The sequence below is a fragment of the Leuciscus leuciscus genome (genome assembly GCF_965113295.1).
Source record: "Leuciscus leuciscus genome assembly, chromosome: 13".
NCBI lineage: Eukaryota > Metazoa > Chordata > Actinopteri > Cypriniformes > Leuciscidae > Leuciscus > Leuciscus leuciscus.
The window spans coordinates 27,097,141-27,112,585 of record NC_138737.1 but is presented as its reverse complement, the minus strand read 5'-3'; the positions used below and the strand labels follow the sequence as shown (position 1 = coordinate 27,112,585).

Sequence of the window (15,445 nt, the reverse complement as noted above, 5' to 3'; positions counted from 1 at the left end):
GTTTATGAATTTGTGGGTACAGATTGCAAAAACTGAAGGCACGGTTTACAAATCTGAGAGCGCGGATTAGAAACTCGTGGGTACGGTTTATTAATCCGTGGGCACGATTTGTTAAACCGAGGGAGCAGTTTGAGAATTCGTGAGTACAGTTTATAAACTGAGCGGACGGATTGCAAAACCGTCGCCATTGTTTTTTTGTTTTTTTTCTCCCACAGGTGACTTCCCGGGCTCCGTAGATGTCACAGTTGCTAGGCGACAAGAAAAATACTCTGTAGGATAGACCGTCCCATTTGACAACGCTCGGTCTGACCTTTGCGACCTCTGCGGCCTTCGAAGGATGCAGCCTCTGAATTGGGACACAGCTGAAGTCTACAGCAATTGGTTCATGTTCAGAGTGGTTTCCTTTTTGGTTTTTGTCAAGATAAATAAAAACAATTCTTTGAAATCTTTATGAAATTTACTGGTATGTTTGAATGGCCACTTGTTCCTCTGAGGCAAAACTATGAACCTGAAAACTGAAAAGCACCTGGGTGGGCAGTTTGGCAGAAAGCAGGGCTGCAGCAGATCTGGTGTTTGAGGGGATGAACTACAGAGCTTATCTTCCAGGTGCTCGAATGTGACCACATCTACACAGTGCTGACTGATTTTCTGGATGCCTGCAAAAGAGATATCAATGAGTTCAAACAGAAATTACATTTATAAATGGTTTATACATATACTTGGCATAAACAGTTTTATTAAAACAATATATGGTTCATTACATAAAGGTGATATATAAATACATATATATACTGTAAATATCCAATCCATTATCCAAATTATCCATATTTATTGTCAATTTTATATATACATACTGTGTATATATATATATATATATATATTTTTTTTTTTTAATGCATTTTATGTAACAAATAATATTTGTGTGTGTGTATATATATATATATATATATATATATATATATAGAGAGAGAGAGAGAGAGAGAGAGAGAGAGAGAGAGAGAATTTATTTTTTAAAAACTATATTTATATAAGATCATTAATAATAATACAAGTTATAGTTATTTAGGGGAAAAGATGGCAAAAAAAAACTTGTGTATGACTCATTAAAAGAAATTTCACAGAACAGTTCATTCAAATAGTTGTAAAGTATACATGCTCCTCAAATAGTACAAAAGTATTTTTACTGTTTCTGCAAAAAATATTTTTACTGTGTTTCTGCATCTTCTGTTGTGTTTGTGAGCACAAATCATTAATACAGAATCTAAACAAAGTTTTATCAAGGATAGCCCACAGCCCTAGTTATAATTTGTTCATTTGAGATGTATGAAGTTAACAAAACTGGTTACATGACTAATTATTGCACTTAGGAGCCCCAAACAACTGATATTTTGAGAAAAGACCAATGAGAAATGGCGAGGGGAATTTTCATACGCCACTCCCCTGAACATATGGGTATAAAAGGAGATGCCGTGCATCCACTCATTCAGATTTGTTCTTCAGAGTTGAGTGGGTGTCAATGAAGACAGATGTTCTTTCCATTCACCTCAACTTGCTGGTGTTACGGTCTCTCCGCCCCACGCACAGATAAGTGTAATGAGAGCTCCCCTGGGCGCTTCAGCAATTAAAAGAACAAGCTTTCCTCTAAAAGAGCAAAGCACTGGTGAAGGGCATCTTTTTAAAGGGTCATGAAACCCCAAAACATATTTTTTGAGATGTGAACAGATATGTCTGAACACATCACTGAAAACACTAAAAGCGCTCATAAATTTTACCAACAAGTGGAAATTGGTTATTTTGGGGGTTTTCTGAGCAATTTCATTCTTCCAGGTTGAAAAGCAAAGTCGAAACAACTTCACGGAACCTGAGGTAGAAGCATGCCTTCGTAGTGTGTGATTGGCTGCCGGCACAATTCTACATCAGCAGTTTCTGAGAGCTTCTCTGCATTTATGCAGGTCTGTGTTTAATTGGTTGTTTTCTCCCCTCTTCCACCGTCTACACTCCCACTTTTCCACAGCTTTACACGTCCATTTGTTGAGACTTTTTCAACTCTGAGGGGTGAACTAACAGGCTAAAACAGAGAGGGTTTCATTACATTTTAAAGATGCCTTTCCACCTGTGTGTTTGGGTTGTACCCATGCTGAGACCGCTGCGTTCATGGATGGTTCATGTCCTCACTGTGAGAACAAGTCCATAGCAACGTTGCGATCGACACTCTCTTTTCTGGTCAGAAAGACAGTCACTTCAGTTGCTCCCTGTCCCTTTCTGCTATGCACAAGGCTGTGGCGGCAAGCACTGAGGGCGACATAAGGTCAACAATGGGAGGATTTCCGCCGAGTCAATCCCCAAGGCCTCCCATTCCTCATCACACTCATTGTGCCCAGTTGAGTTCCTGGATGAGTTAGGTGGTTCATCTCAGGGCGAACCTAATTTCTCATTTGGGGCTCTGGATGAGGACGAACTGTTGATTGCAGCATCGGACAGCGGGCTTATGCCCTTATACTCCATCAGGCCAAGCACTAACAGAGCTATATGAAGGTAGCTCTGTCTCTCTGGTGCCACTCGTACAGAGCATGGATGCGTGGTTGGCGCTCCCTAACCTGTTACGCAGGCTCATCAAGATAGTCAGACTTGGCTATGCAACTCAGTTCACCAGGTGCCCGCCAATGTTCAGCAGCGTCCTTTTTACTTGGCAGGCAAAGACGCCACTGTCCTGCGTGCAGAGATTGTAGTCCTCTTGGCAAAGGATGCAATAGAGCCTGTCCCTCCAACCAAGGTGAAGAAAGGGCCCTTACTTCATCGTAAGAAAGGAGGCGGGTTACCACCAATCTTAGATCTTCGAGTTTTGAATTGGGCCCTGCACAAGCTCCTGTTCAAGATGTTAACACAGAAATGCTTTCGCCATTAAGATCCTGTTGGGTGTGCCATATCGGCCAGCCAGAACTTGGTTTTCAGTGCTCACACTCCCCACAACAGCTCCTCCCTGGTGAATTCCCCTGAGGAAGGACCTTCGGGGCACAATTTGGCACCAGCGCTAAGACCTCTGGAACCTCCACGTCTGGCCACTGGACGGGACACAGAAGACCTAAGTGAACTACCACTAGCGGTCACTATCATCATTTAGGCCAGAGCTCCATCTATGAGGCGGTTCTATGCCTTGAAGTGGCGTCTGTTCACAAACTGGTGTTCTTCCTTAGGTAAAGACCCACATGCACAGTCGGGTTGGTACTTTCCTTCCTGTATGTGGCCTCCATAGCGGCACATCACGATGCAGTGGACGGAAACATGACATAATCTTCAGACGAACTGGCTGACGAACCCTGCACGTCCTTCTAACCTTCAGCACCCTAAGGCAGCCGAATTCATACTCATGGTACTTTTCAGGTCAACCTGTGTACTTGAGGCTAGGTGCTTTATATGTAGTGATTTCCTGACGTAACCCAATATGATGTATTTTCCATGGTACGGTTTCCCTGACTGTAAACCTGTCTTCCTCTGGGCAGAACTTTGCTGGGCCACCAATCACTGTGTTTGTAGAGCTCCTCCCTTATCAGGTAGGACCTATCAAGACTTTTTCCCATGTGTGGCACTTCCCGGTCGGAAAGTCCATTTGATGTATTCTCCACATGTTAACCTCCCTTCGCGCAGGATGTGATCTCCGTAGTATTCTTTTTTCTGAATAGTAAAAATAGTGCTTTCCCCAGCGCTATAATTTCTGGTCTGCACAGCTGTGAGTTAAAAAGAAACAAGAAGAAAAGAAAAAAAGTTCAAGAAATGGCTGAAGTGCACATACCTCGTGGTACAGGGGATGATGTTGCTTATGTGGGGCGATGGGAAGGTTAGGATGTTGCGAGTGCACTTTTTACCCGGCATGCAGTAGCTTGCCAACATCTGCACCTCCAAAACCTTGTAACACGGTTCAGCTGGTTGTGGCTTTTTCCCTAGGGACCCCTAGTGTCACTACATCAACACAACGTCTAAGTGACTGACAGATAAGGAACGTCTTGGTTACAGTTGTAACCTTCGTTCCCTGATGGAGGGAACAAGACGTTGTGTCCCTCCTGCCACAACACTGAACTACCCACTGAAATGGCCAGGACACTGTCTCGGCTCCTCAGCACAAACTTGAATGAGTGGATGCACGCCATCTCAGGCGAGTGGCGAAAGCAAATTCCACTCGCCAGTTCTCATTGGCCTTTTCTCAAAGTATCAGAGGTGTTTGGGGCTCCCAAGTGCGACTCCTAGTGTCAATACATCCACACAACGTTTCGTTCCCTCCATCAGAGAATAGAAGTTACAACAGTAACCAAGACGTTACCTGGACCGCAGGTTACTGAGCAGGTGGATATGACAGTGGACCATCTGCCCTGAACAGCTCTCTCCACTGAAACAGCATCAAATGAGTAGAACTGGTATGTGATGTTTGGACTGGTGAGGTCTCCATACTCTTGCCCATATTTCCGAAACACCTAAAACATTTGCAAATACACAGTTTTCGTTATAAGTAACAATGAATACAGAACATTGACATTCATAAAGTCATAAACAATGAAGGTGAAGAAACAAAGAAAGATGATAATTCAGATGCTGCACACCTGTATGTGGATCTTGTCTGTGACTGGTCCAGAAAGAGTTAGCTCTTCAGTTTGAGGTTGGTGGTCAGGTGCGAGGTAGAGGTTATAGATTATGGGGCTCTTCTCCAGAGGTGAGGGGTATGTGATGCTTAGCCCTGGGCTTCCATCTCCAGACACCACATATTTATCATTTAATAACACCGCTGCGGGAAGGAGGGACATTTCTTTCATAAAGTCTTTGAACTGTATTTATTATTTGGTTGGACATTATACTGCATTATAGGCATCAGTGTGTGTCTATCAATGTATCAAATGCCAGAAAAAAGACAATACTTGCAGATAGATACATATAAATTGTCCTTTTTTTAAAAGACATTTATTAAGCATTTGTTAATCTAAATAAATAAATCAACATTCAACAGAACACATTAAATTTAACAAAAAGTGACAGTAAAGATATAATATTAGAAAATATTTCTGTTTCAAATAAATGCTGTCCTTTCTTATTCATCAAAGAATCCTGAACAAAAATATTTCAAACGAATATATTAAGCATTTGTTTTCGACATTGATAATAAATGTTTCTTGAGCACCAAATCAGCATATTAAAATAATTTCTAAAGGAACATGTGACACTGAGTAAATTGTAATATTTGTAATAATGTTTCAAAATATTACTGTTTTACTGTATATTTGAACACATAAATGCAGCTTTGGTGAACATCAGGTATATATTTTAAAAATGCAAAAAAACAACAACAAAAAAACAGCAACTCCAAACCTTTGAATGGGAGTGTATATGAAGTCAATCCCCTTTTCTAACTTGGAATTTAGTTCTAATTAGTTCTAAAAAATTCTAAACTATTTAATCATGAAATATCCAGCAAAATTTAATTCATTCAGATACTCAGATTCCATCATACAATACAACTTCAACACCAAACTGTGTAAACAACAGTGTTTAGCCCTTCTTACAGGATTCTCAACTGTACTCTGCTGTTGTGTAAACGTAGCTATACTCACCAAGGTGTGTAAAAACGGGCTTTGTGTTAATCACATGAACCTGAGAGGCGTTCATAGGAAGGGTGAGGAAAGTGACATACTCTTGAAAAGACAAAAGACAAAAAGAGGTTATTGTACATATAGGAAAGCAAATAACTGGACAAATGGATATGTCTGAAAATGACCCCAACCTACCTCCAGTCTCTCCACCTGAATAGCTGTTTGAGATTAACTGGCAGGTGGAGCCATTTCCCCCACACACCCCACACACATCCTCCAACTTCCCAGAATGCATTACTCCATCACAGCCAAACAGCTAACCAGGGAAGTAAACCATATGAAGAAATTATACTTGTTAAATATTCATTCACTGTCCAATTTGAAAGTCAAAGTGGACAGAAACATATTTCAGTTTTAAAAAAAAGTCAACTTTGTTTGCGTTATGTGTGTGGCATTACCTGGCACTTTCCACCCAAACAGGCAGAAATGGAACCACGTGGTACAGTGTTACCAGCTTCACACCGTGTCCCATCAATGAACTGAGACCCACGACTCACCATGAAGTCCTGCTCACGTGAGCGACACATCAGTTTACACTGAGCATCACCTGGAAGGGAGAGAAAGACATTAGAACAGAGAAAACAACAAAGGACAAATTCAACTTGAAGACCTTTACTAGGTTGACCTGAGGTGTAGCTGACGGCAGGTATCCAGGTGTAGACTGATCTGGAGTCTGTAGACACTGAAAGAGGCTGCTGGTCTGTGGCTGAGCACTGCTGAGACATGAATTCCAGCTGAGTCGACTCACAGGGCTGTAACAAACAACGGCAAGCAACAGCTTTGATATGTCAGGTATGCCAGGTATGTCACCATGAATTTACTTTAATTTGTAACATCATTTAAAGTTACGTCTTCAACTTTCTTGCACTAAAACAGTAGTAACATTTATTTTACAGTTTACATGAAAACTTTTCACCCTCTCTCGGACCATTAAACAGGCTGTTTTGGAACCAGGGTGATGCTAACTTCCAGGTTGGTAATTGTGTCATCCTTGCAATGCTCCATTGCACTAACTAATGTTAACGACTTCAACATTAATGTTAAGTGTTAGAAAATCATTAAAGAATTAAGTAAAATAATAGAGGAAACCTGTTTAACAATGCTCATACATCTACACAGAAAGAATAAATGCTATCTTGCAAACAATAAAACAAAAAGAAAGACAAAAATGCAGGCCAGTACACAGATATCACTGCAGCCTCATGGCAATGTATAGATGTAACCCTTAATTTGACTAACATGACCTACGGAGGCCCAAAGTAAACAGTAGCAATTACCTGCCGATTACAAAGTTCAGCTTCTAAGTCCTGCCCTTTACAGACAGAACCACCAAAGGCTGCCCTGAAACACAGAAACATCACTCTGAATACATATATCAGTGTGGGATCTAATATATAACCACAGCAAAAACTCATGCATAAATGAATGCACATTCACAATTCTGTCATGTTGGATACTGCATACTGTCATGATTCCTGTCTTGTGTGGACTTTTGTTATTTCCTGTTCTGTGCCATGTTTTGTAGTCCTTTGTAGTTTTTCTTGTTTAATAGTCTCTCCAGGCATTTCTAATTAGCCCTGCCCCCTTGTTATCTTGTTTAGCTTGTTTGCCTGTGTATTTAAACCTCCGTGCTTCAGTTGTTGTTGTTGGTTGGTCGTTGTAGCTGTTGCTTGTTGCTATTTCATGTTCCTGTCCCGAGTTCTGTTGTTTGCCCTGGATTACCTGTTTGTTTTATTAAAGTAGTGCTTGCATGTGGATTCTCTCTCCGCTTCGTTCCTACCTCAGCGTTACACATACTACTACACACCAAATTTAGTTTGTTTTGTTTAGTTTAGTTTAGTTTAGTTTAGTTTAGTTTAGTTTAGTTTAGTTTAGTTTAGTTTAGTTTAGTTTAGTTTAGTTTAGAGCTGGTGTTTATATTGGTGTGGTATCTGAGTTGTTGTTATTGTACCATATGCTCTTATTTCTAACACCAGCTGTCCCTGTCATATTCTCACTCTCGCACCTGGGGTTATTGCACTGCCTCCTGCGAAATGTGATTCCTCCTCCACATGTTCGTGAGCAGGGAGAGAATTCAGACCATGAAGACCATGAGCCGTGAACCATCATGGAGGAACCCAAAGTAGGAGACACACACCGACCCTTAAAACACCACTAAAGCCACACAGAAAGAGAACAGTTACACAAATCTGTATTTTTCATGTTCTGTGTTGGATAAAATGTTTAAAAAGGTACATTTAGGCGTTCTAAGAATGGTATCAATGGTATTGGATATGGACACAATGGTATTTTTTTTGGTAATCTCAAACATATTCCATAAAAAATGAAAAAATGCAAGGATATATGAAGATATATGTATACGCATATTCATTCAATGTAAATAAGTGTTGGTCGTTGCAGTGTGTCACCTGACTAGGCCCACACTCTGTCCCGTCCAGGAGCGGAACAAGGAGACGTGTACATGAGCTACGGTCACGAGGGTTGATATGGCAGGACAGAACACGGCAGCTTGCCTTGAAGACACCAGAGAGAAAACAAAACATCACCACAATTAACCTCAGTGGAACATCCGGGTGAGATATGTATTGACAAAGTAAAAATTGCAATCAAAATGTAATACAAATTCCTTATAAAGGTTTTAAAGATTTTTTTTAATTTAAAGTCTCTTATGCTCATCAAATCTGCATTTATTTGATCAAAAATACAGTAAATGCAGTAATATTGTTAAATATGATTAAACATTTTTTTTTCTATTTCTGTTTTCTATTTTATTATATTTTAAAATGCAATGTATTTCTTTAATGTCAAAGCTGAATTTTCAGCATCACTACTCCAGTCTTCAGTGTCATGATCCTTCAGAAATCATTCTAATTTGCTGATTGGGTGCTCAAGAAACATTTATTATTATTAATAATGTTGAGAATAGTTGTGCTGCTTTTAGTTTTAGTTTAAACTCCCCCATCTATGAATAGAATACAGCATTTATTTGAAAAATATTTATTTTAATAATTTGTATTTATTTAGAATAAGTGTTCATGGGTGTAATGTAACCAAAGCCTACAAGTTTTTTTTGTGTTTTTTTTTTTAAATAGCTGAGCTCTTAATTACACCCAAACTTCCTGTATCAATAGGAAACATGTCAACACAAAACAGAGAACTGCGTTGGTCAAGCGTTTTCAGGTCATTAAAGTGTTAGCATGGCAGTTAGCTCTTTGATGATTTACACTGATAAATGTCTTATGATGGTCATTCTTACTCACCATCTCATCATTAGTGAAAGAACAAGCAGTAGCTGAGCTGCCGAACGCTATACGACACTGATCGTCCACTCCATAGAACAGACCAGGCCTCCAGTCCTGCACTGAACCACCCAGTACCGGCACATCCTTAACACACTCCGCCTTACCAGCACTACACAGCAGACAGTGAACACAGTCATGTTATAAAGAATGTCCTTATGATGAAGAATATTACAGATGACTTAAAATAACACTTTAATGATACCAAGGGCATGATACTGGGAAAGGAGTAGTACAGAGTGCATAAATATTATTATCTGTGGTAGGATTTTTAAATGCTTTTGAAATTATTATTTTATGCTCACCAAACCTGCATTTATTTGATCAAAAATACAGTAAATACATTAACATTTTGAAATATTATTACAATTTAGAATAACATTTCTATTTTGATATATTATGTAGTTTATGTAGTATACTGTGATGACAAAACTGAATTTTCAGCATCATTACTCCAGTCTTCCGTCACATGATCCTTCAGAAATCATTCAAATATGCTGATTTGCAAGAAACATTTATGCAAATGCAAAAAAAAAAATGCATTAAAAGCACAATTGCAGCATTTTTAATATGGTCTTTTGGAGGCTGCATATGTTTGTAATGCATAAAGAGTGTGACACCTGAAGAAGTTGTGGAGCTGAGCCCTGCTGCACTGGGACCAGGTCAGATCGACACTGTTATAACCTCCGTCAGATGCCATCATAAAGCCACTAGAGCTGCATGTGTTGTCTATTCCATCATGATTTATGCCAAAACTGAAAAGACAATAAGCAAGGCTTGATTTACAATAATTCAGACCATTTTAACTTTTCAGCATTTCAGCATAGCAGCATAACTCTTTAGTTTTATTGGAAATCAACTTTCTCAAGCTTACCTGTGGCCAATCTCATGAGCGATGGTGATGCCGAGATCAAAGCCTGTATCCTCTGTAATCACACAATTCCACTGAGTGGAACAAACTCCTCCCAGCTGAGTTACACCTCTCACCAGTTTATTCCCATTGGGTAACACCAGATCAAACCTTAATGATGTCAAAGAGAGTTACTAAAATGCAAGTATGCAGAAACCCTTGATATTCTTGAGTTTAAGATATCTAACAGCTTGCTCCAAAAATGAGTTGAATTTAAGAGTTTTAGGCATTACTTTATAACATACATAAGGAAAGTTCCATACTGTCTGCACAATATTAGTCCAAATTGCACAATAAAGAGGAATGAGTGTTCTTTTGTTAATGCTCTCTATGGTTTTTGACCACACCTGGTAATGTATAACAGCAGATCTGCATGTAAAGGGTCAGAGTCAGCATCAGGGTTGACCTTCTGACCCCACTCGCACACACTTTTTAGAGAAGAGGTGATGTTTTCAGAGATCTGGATGTCTGGCTGTGGATTAAAATAAACTGTATTGTCCATGTGGATTAATATAATGGCTGTTGTGTACAGCATTAGGTCAAACAGACATTGTTACCTTTGGCTCTGTGAGAATGACCATACGGACAAGGTGAACTCTTATATTGGCACCGAGACTAACATCTCTCAGAAGCTCCGAGGCCTGCGAGTATTTACAACAGAAAGTATTTAATATGCACTAATCCTATTCCATATCTTGTATGTCAAATGTATTGAACATAAGCATATATTCACATACAGTGTTGGGAAAGTTACTTTGGAAATGTAATAGGTTAAAGATTACAAGTTACACTTTTTAAAATGTAATAAGTAGTGTAACCATTTTAATTACTTTATTAATGTAACAGGTTACATTTGATTACTTTTTGATTACTTTTCTAATTTCCAGCACTGGAACACATTTTTATCACTCACCATGGTGGAAAACTAAAGCTTTCAGCGGCCATGTGGATTTGTAATTGACAGACGTGGTGCAACAAGACAGCCAATCAAAAGCATCAGAATAGCAACTGATATAAAAATGTTACATTGTGCAATGTTACAGTTACATTTATTTTTGTAATTAAATTACATAACTGTGTTACATGTAACTAGTTACTCCCCAACACTGTTCACATACAATGTCTTGATAACATAGATTAAACACACACATACGATGTTGAGGTTGGTTAGGATGTATCTCTCAGTGTCTTGCCTATGAACATCATAAACATCTGGACCCACCACCACTGCTAGCTCCAGATGTTTGACCTCTGATCCAAGAGGTGTCCTCCGTAACCTGAACTGACCTTAGATAGAAGCAGATAAAACTGAAGGAAATGATAATCCAAAATTGCATACTTTTTTCAAATAAAGGTTTCAGAGACAGTGACATTAGATTGTGTATGTATTTTTAATGTACTTACCCTGTAACTACATGGAACAAGTGGGTAACAAGCGCTACTAATTTACGGCCCGCAATGTCACAATTTTTTTTGCAATAGTTTTAGTTTCATTTGCCTTGAAACATGTAAGCCCAAACTAAAACATCTGCACTTTTGATATAACAAAACTCTATAAATGCATAGATGTGTACCCTGTAATTTTTAAAAAGCCTATACAGTATGTATTGGTACACCATTATTACAAAAAGGTATGCAGTTTATGTTCTCGTTAAATTGCTCCCAAATGTAAGATTGTTGTATCATATAAGTAGTATTCTGTAATACTTACGTTATTTATATATATTATTATATTATTTGTTAATTCTCCTGGTTGTTACCCCTTTATTCCCAAAACATTACATATTGTTCCCTTATATACTTACATGTAAGTACTTTACAGGTACACTATAATTACCGAAATTTACACTGTAAATTTGTCTTAATTACCCAATACTTTCCGGGCTGTAATCTAAAGTGTTACCCATTATTTAATACTACACACTGTCACGAAGGAATTACTTATTCAAAATAACTAGCCTACCTACTCAAGAGAGTGTGTAATTTTGGACACAGCCCATGACTTGTTTCATTCCTCAAACAAATCGTTTGATTGGCATCTACTCTAATGTTAGTCTTTCTGTTTATTCCGGGCTGTATCCAGATCAGATGGAGGACCTGCGCCTAGACACGACCACAACGCTTCCCTGAAGTGTCAGCAGAGGTTGTGTCAACTAGACTCTCCCCTGTGAAGGCCTCATCGACACGACAGCCATCAGCACTGATCCTCAACAAACCCGTCTCCATACCGGCGTGACTCCGATCTTCAACCAGATGGAACTGGATAATATTCTGATTGTTCTAAACCAATCTGACTTCTGACCTCTAATGGTGCCTGAATCATAATCATACACTGTTCGTTCATTGGCCAGAGGAGAATTGGCCCCCGACTGAGCCTGGGTTCTATGAGATATTTGAGAACTGAGGTGATATACTCCAGAGTGGCTATATATATATATATATATATATATATATATATATATATATATATATATATATATATATATATATATATATATATATAAATGAACTAAATTAATAACTTTTTTACTACAAAAATGAACCATCACTGAATTTAATTAAGCTGGACTGTGACGCTATTTTCTTCTAGAAACTTTTTTTTCATTACTTTCCTGTTAATTCTGTAAAGCTGCTTTGAAACAATCTGTATTGTAAAAGGCGCTTTAAAAATAAAGGTGACTTGACTTGACTTGGCTAAAGACAGTCGCTTGTCACCACCTACTGGCGTAATGATGCAACCCGCACTGTTTGTTAATACATTTATTGCATATGATATATCTCTATATTAAAGCAGATTTTTTTAAACACTGTAAAAAAAAAAAAAAAAAAAAAAATGCCACTCAAGGTGTATGACATTGAAAAAGATGAAAAGGGAAGTAGTGCCCTGCATGTGAATGACCCCTCGAACATTTGGACAAGCTCAATTGCAAAATGTATTGCTGTGAACTGCAGGTCAGTGATAGGCTTATGTTCAGTGATATTGTAGTAAGTACACTGTGTGTGTAAATATAACCAGTATATTGTTCACTCACTCTTGGGCTGTTTAAGATGTGTCCTCACTGGTAATGTGTGGGTTAATAGCAGGTGAGGTACACCAGAAGGTAAATCCATAGTAAGATCCTTCAGATGGTCTATGTGTTTTTGAAGCACTGGGCGAATACACAGCCTCCTCTCCCCTGACTGAATCAGACCTTGCTGAGGACAAAATTAGAGTAAAATTAGTATACTACAGTATATCTAGCTACAAATACTGTATATGGGATAAACATAGAGCATAGTAAACAAAACATACTAATTTGCCATGGCAGACAGGGAGGAGAGTTCTTGTATGTGCTGGTCTCAGTAACTTCAGCTGCTCGCAACACATGTCCTCCCTCTTCTTCACCACACTGACCGTTGAGTTGATCACCATCTCCAGACTTGTGGGACAGGACACCGGTTGTTCATCTCTGTGTTGGCCCAACTCAAATCTCTCTCCTTCGGCCTGAAACGAGCACCTCCACAGCCCTCCGAAAGACTCATTCCTCAAGCAATTCACCCACACCAGCTCAAAGTGAGGCACTGAGGAGAACAAACTACTAATGTCATGGGTATGTACATGTTTAGTTTAAATGTACTGACTTTTTCAAGTCTTTTAAAACCTCTAATGTGTATGTATGAACCTAATAACCTATCTGTAAACCTTTTGACTCCTTATTCGTGACCTATTTCACAATATCTGAATCAGACTCACCTGATTTAGTGGAAATAGTATCAAAATAATAAAATAAATCTTGAGGTTTCAGTGAGTCTAAAAAATCCTGGGAAGAAAAAAACAAAAGACACTTCGATTTTGAACAAACAATAGCAAAAAATACTGTAAAAGGATGGCAACAAGCAACGGTCAAATCATTTAATAAAATTTATTAAATAAATATATTAATTTACACTACTCTTTACACTATTGTTCAAAAGTTTGGGGACAGTAAGATTTTAATTGTAAAAAAAAAAAAAAAAAAAACTTACATTCAGCATGGATGCCTTAAATTGACCAAAGGTGACAGTAATGTTACAAAACATTTCTATTTTTAAATAAATGCTGTTCTTGCTTTTAAACTTTCTATTCATCAAAGAATCCTGAAATTTTCACTGTTTCAACAAAAAATATTAAGCAGCACAACTGTTTTCAACATTGATAATTTTTTTATTTATTTTTTTTTATCCGCAAATTAGCTATTAGAATAATTTCTGAAGAATCATGTGACACTGGCTGCTGAAACAGACCCTTGAAATTATTTTATAATATTCCTTAATATTACTGTTTTAACTGTATGTTTGATGAAGAAATGAAGCCTTGGTCACCATAAGAGACTTTTTTCAAAAACATTAAAAATATTACTAATCCCAAACTTTTAAACGGAAGTGCCCCTTCTTCATGTTACTTTATTACTTATATATTTTTTATTGTTTTATTATGTTAATGACAACAGCGAGTGAAATTCCTTGTACCATTTTGGACTACAATATTTTCTAAAATTTGTAAACATCCTGAAATAGGTCATAAATTTGCCTTTTTCCAAGCTAAAAAGCACTTACCTTCTGCAAAGTGCATTGTGAAATCAGTAGAGCTGTTGTTTTTAACAAGCCAGGAACTAGAAAAAGCCAGATCAGAGTTCCCATGTTTGACCACATCTTGAAGCACAGGACTAAACAAATGTTGCTGAACCAGGCAGGATTTAATAATGATCAGTTTACCATACCACTGCAATTCTGACTGACAAACGTTTGAAGTTGATTGAAAATGTCCTGTTCATAGACCAATGTCTCACATTCTGCTTGTTTAGAAAAGTTAAACAAGAAAGGTTATTGATCAGCATGGAGAAGCCCCACTGAAGCACTGAGTTGATGAATGACAGACGATATTTGTTGACACACCATGATCTGTGTAGAAGGTAACAAGCTGTGATGTGGTTGGCTCACTGTTGATGCCTGTTTTATTGATTTGTGACATTGCTAGTAAACTGGAAGAGAATTCTCATGTAAACAAATTCAAAATCACAGTATGGAACATGATGTTAAACTAGTCAAGGAGGGTGGACACTGCATAAATACTTTAAAAACCAACAGTCAATTTATGAAATGGCTTAATAAATTGATCATTTTCAGAAGTTGTTTATACTTTCGGAGACAATGATTTTCAGTGTTGTCAAACATATCATTTTAATAGATACTTACTTTGAGGCATAATAATTAGGGTCCAAGCCCTGAAAGAGCGAAGGCCCTGTTGTTTTCTTTAAGATTATTCTTATTTTTTGTCAAGGTTTTAGGGCTTTTGAGGCCCTTAACATGCTAAAAACTCTGCTTTTGGGGCCCTTAAAATCCTCAAAAACTCTTGACAATGTGCACACACGTCTGAATCCTCGGCCATTACACAGGCGTGGCGGGTGGTGTGGCCCCTTGAACGAAAACCTGAAATCTTTGTTACATTACATACTAGCATGTATATGTATGAACCACGGTGCACATATAGATATCATCGAGCCGGTCCGGACAACTTCCGAGCGGCAAGTCATAAGCTCCGCCCAACAGGAAGTCGGCTATTTAGGGTGGTTTAAAAAAAAAAA

General features: G+C 38.2%; 1 protein-coding gene across 1 annotated transcript in view; it reads right to left on the bottom strand.

The window, feature by feature from the left end:
* Positions 1-14,726, bottom strand: part of adamts13 (ADAM metallopeptidase with thrombospondin type 1 motif, 13) — a 31,092-nt gene extending 16,366 nt beyond the window's left edge. Inside the window, exons 1-20 of the mRNA XM_082187721.1 lie at positions 14,418-14,726; positions 13,576-13,642; positions 13,135-13,403; positions 12,875-13,037; positions 10,996-11,129; positions 10,400-10,483; positions 10,190-10,314; positions 9,807-9,953; positions 9,553-9,687; positions 8,894-9,044; positions 8,042-8,146; positions 7,639-7,787; positions 6,911-6,974; positions 6,259-6,385; positions 6,032-6,180; positions 5,769-5,889; positions 5,595-5,675; positions 4,593-4,774; positions 4,316-4,466; positions 527-656 (exon numbers count right to left, since the gene is read on the bottom strand). Coding sequence (XP_082043847.1) covers positions 527-656; positions 4,316-4,466; positions 4,593-4,774; positions 5,595-5,675; positions 5,769-5,889; positions 6,032-6,180; positions 6,259-6,385; positions 6,911-6,974; positions 7,639-7,787; positions 8,042-8,146; positions 8,894-9,044; positions 9,553-9,687; positions 9,807-9,953; positions 10,190-10,314; positions 10,400-10,483; positions 10,996-11,129; positions 12,875-13,037; positions 13,135-13,403; positions 13,576-13,642; positions 14,418-14,513 — 2,630 coding nt within the window. The 5' untranslated portion in view covers positions 14,514-14,726. The remainder of the gene's footprint in view (positions 1-526; positions 657-4,315; positions 4,467-4,592; positions 4,775-5,594; positions 5,676-5,768; positions 5,890-6,031; positions 6,181-6,258; positions 6,386-6,910; positions 6,975-7,638; positions 7,788-8,041; positions 8,147-8,893; positions 9,045-9,552; positions 9,688-9,806; positions 9,954-10,189; positions 10,315-10,399; positions 10,484-10,995; positions 11,130-12,874; positions 13,038-13,134; positions 13,404-13,575; positions 13,643-14,417) is intronic.
* Between the last annotated feature and the right edge of the window lie 719 nt (positions 14,727-15,445).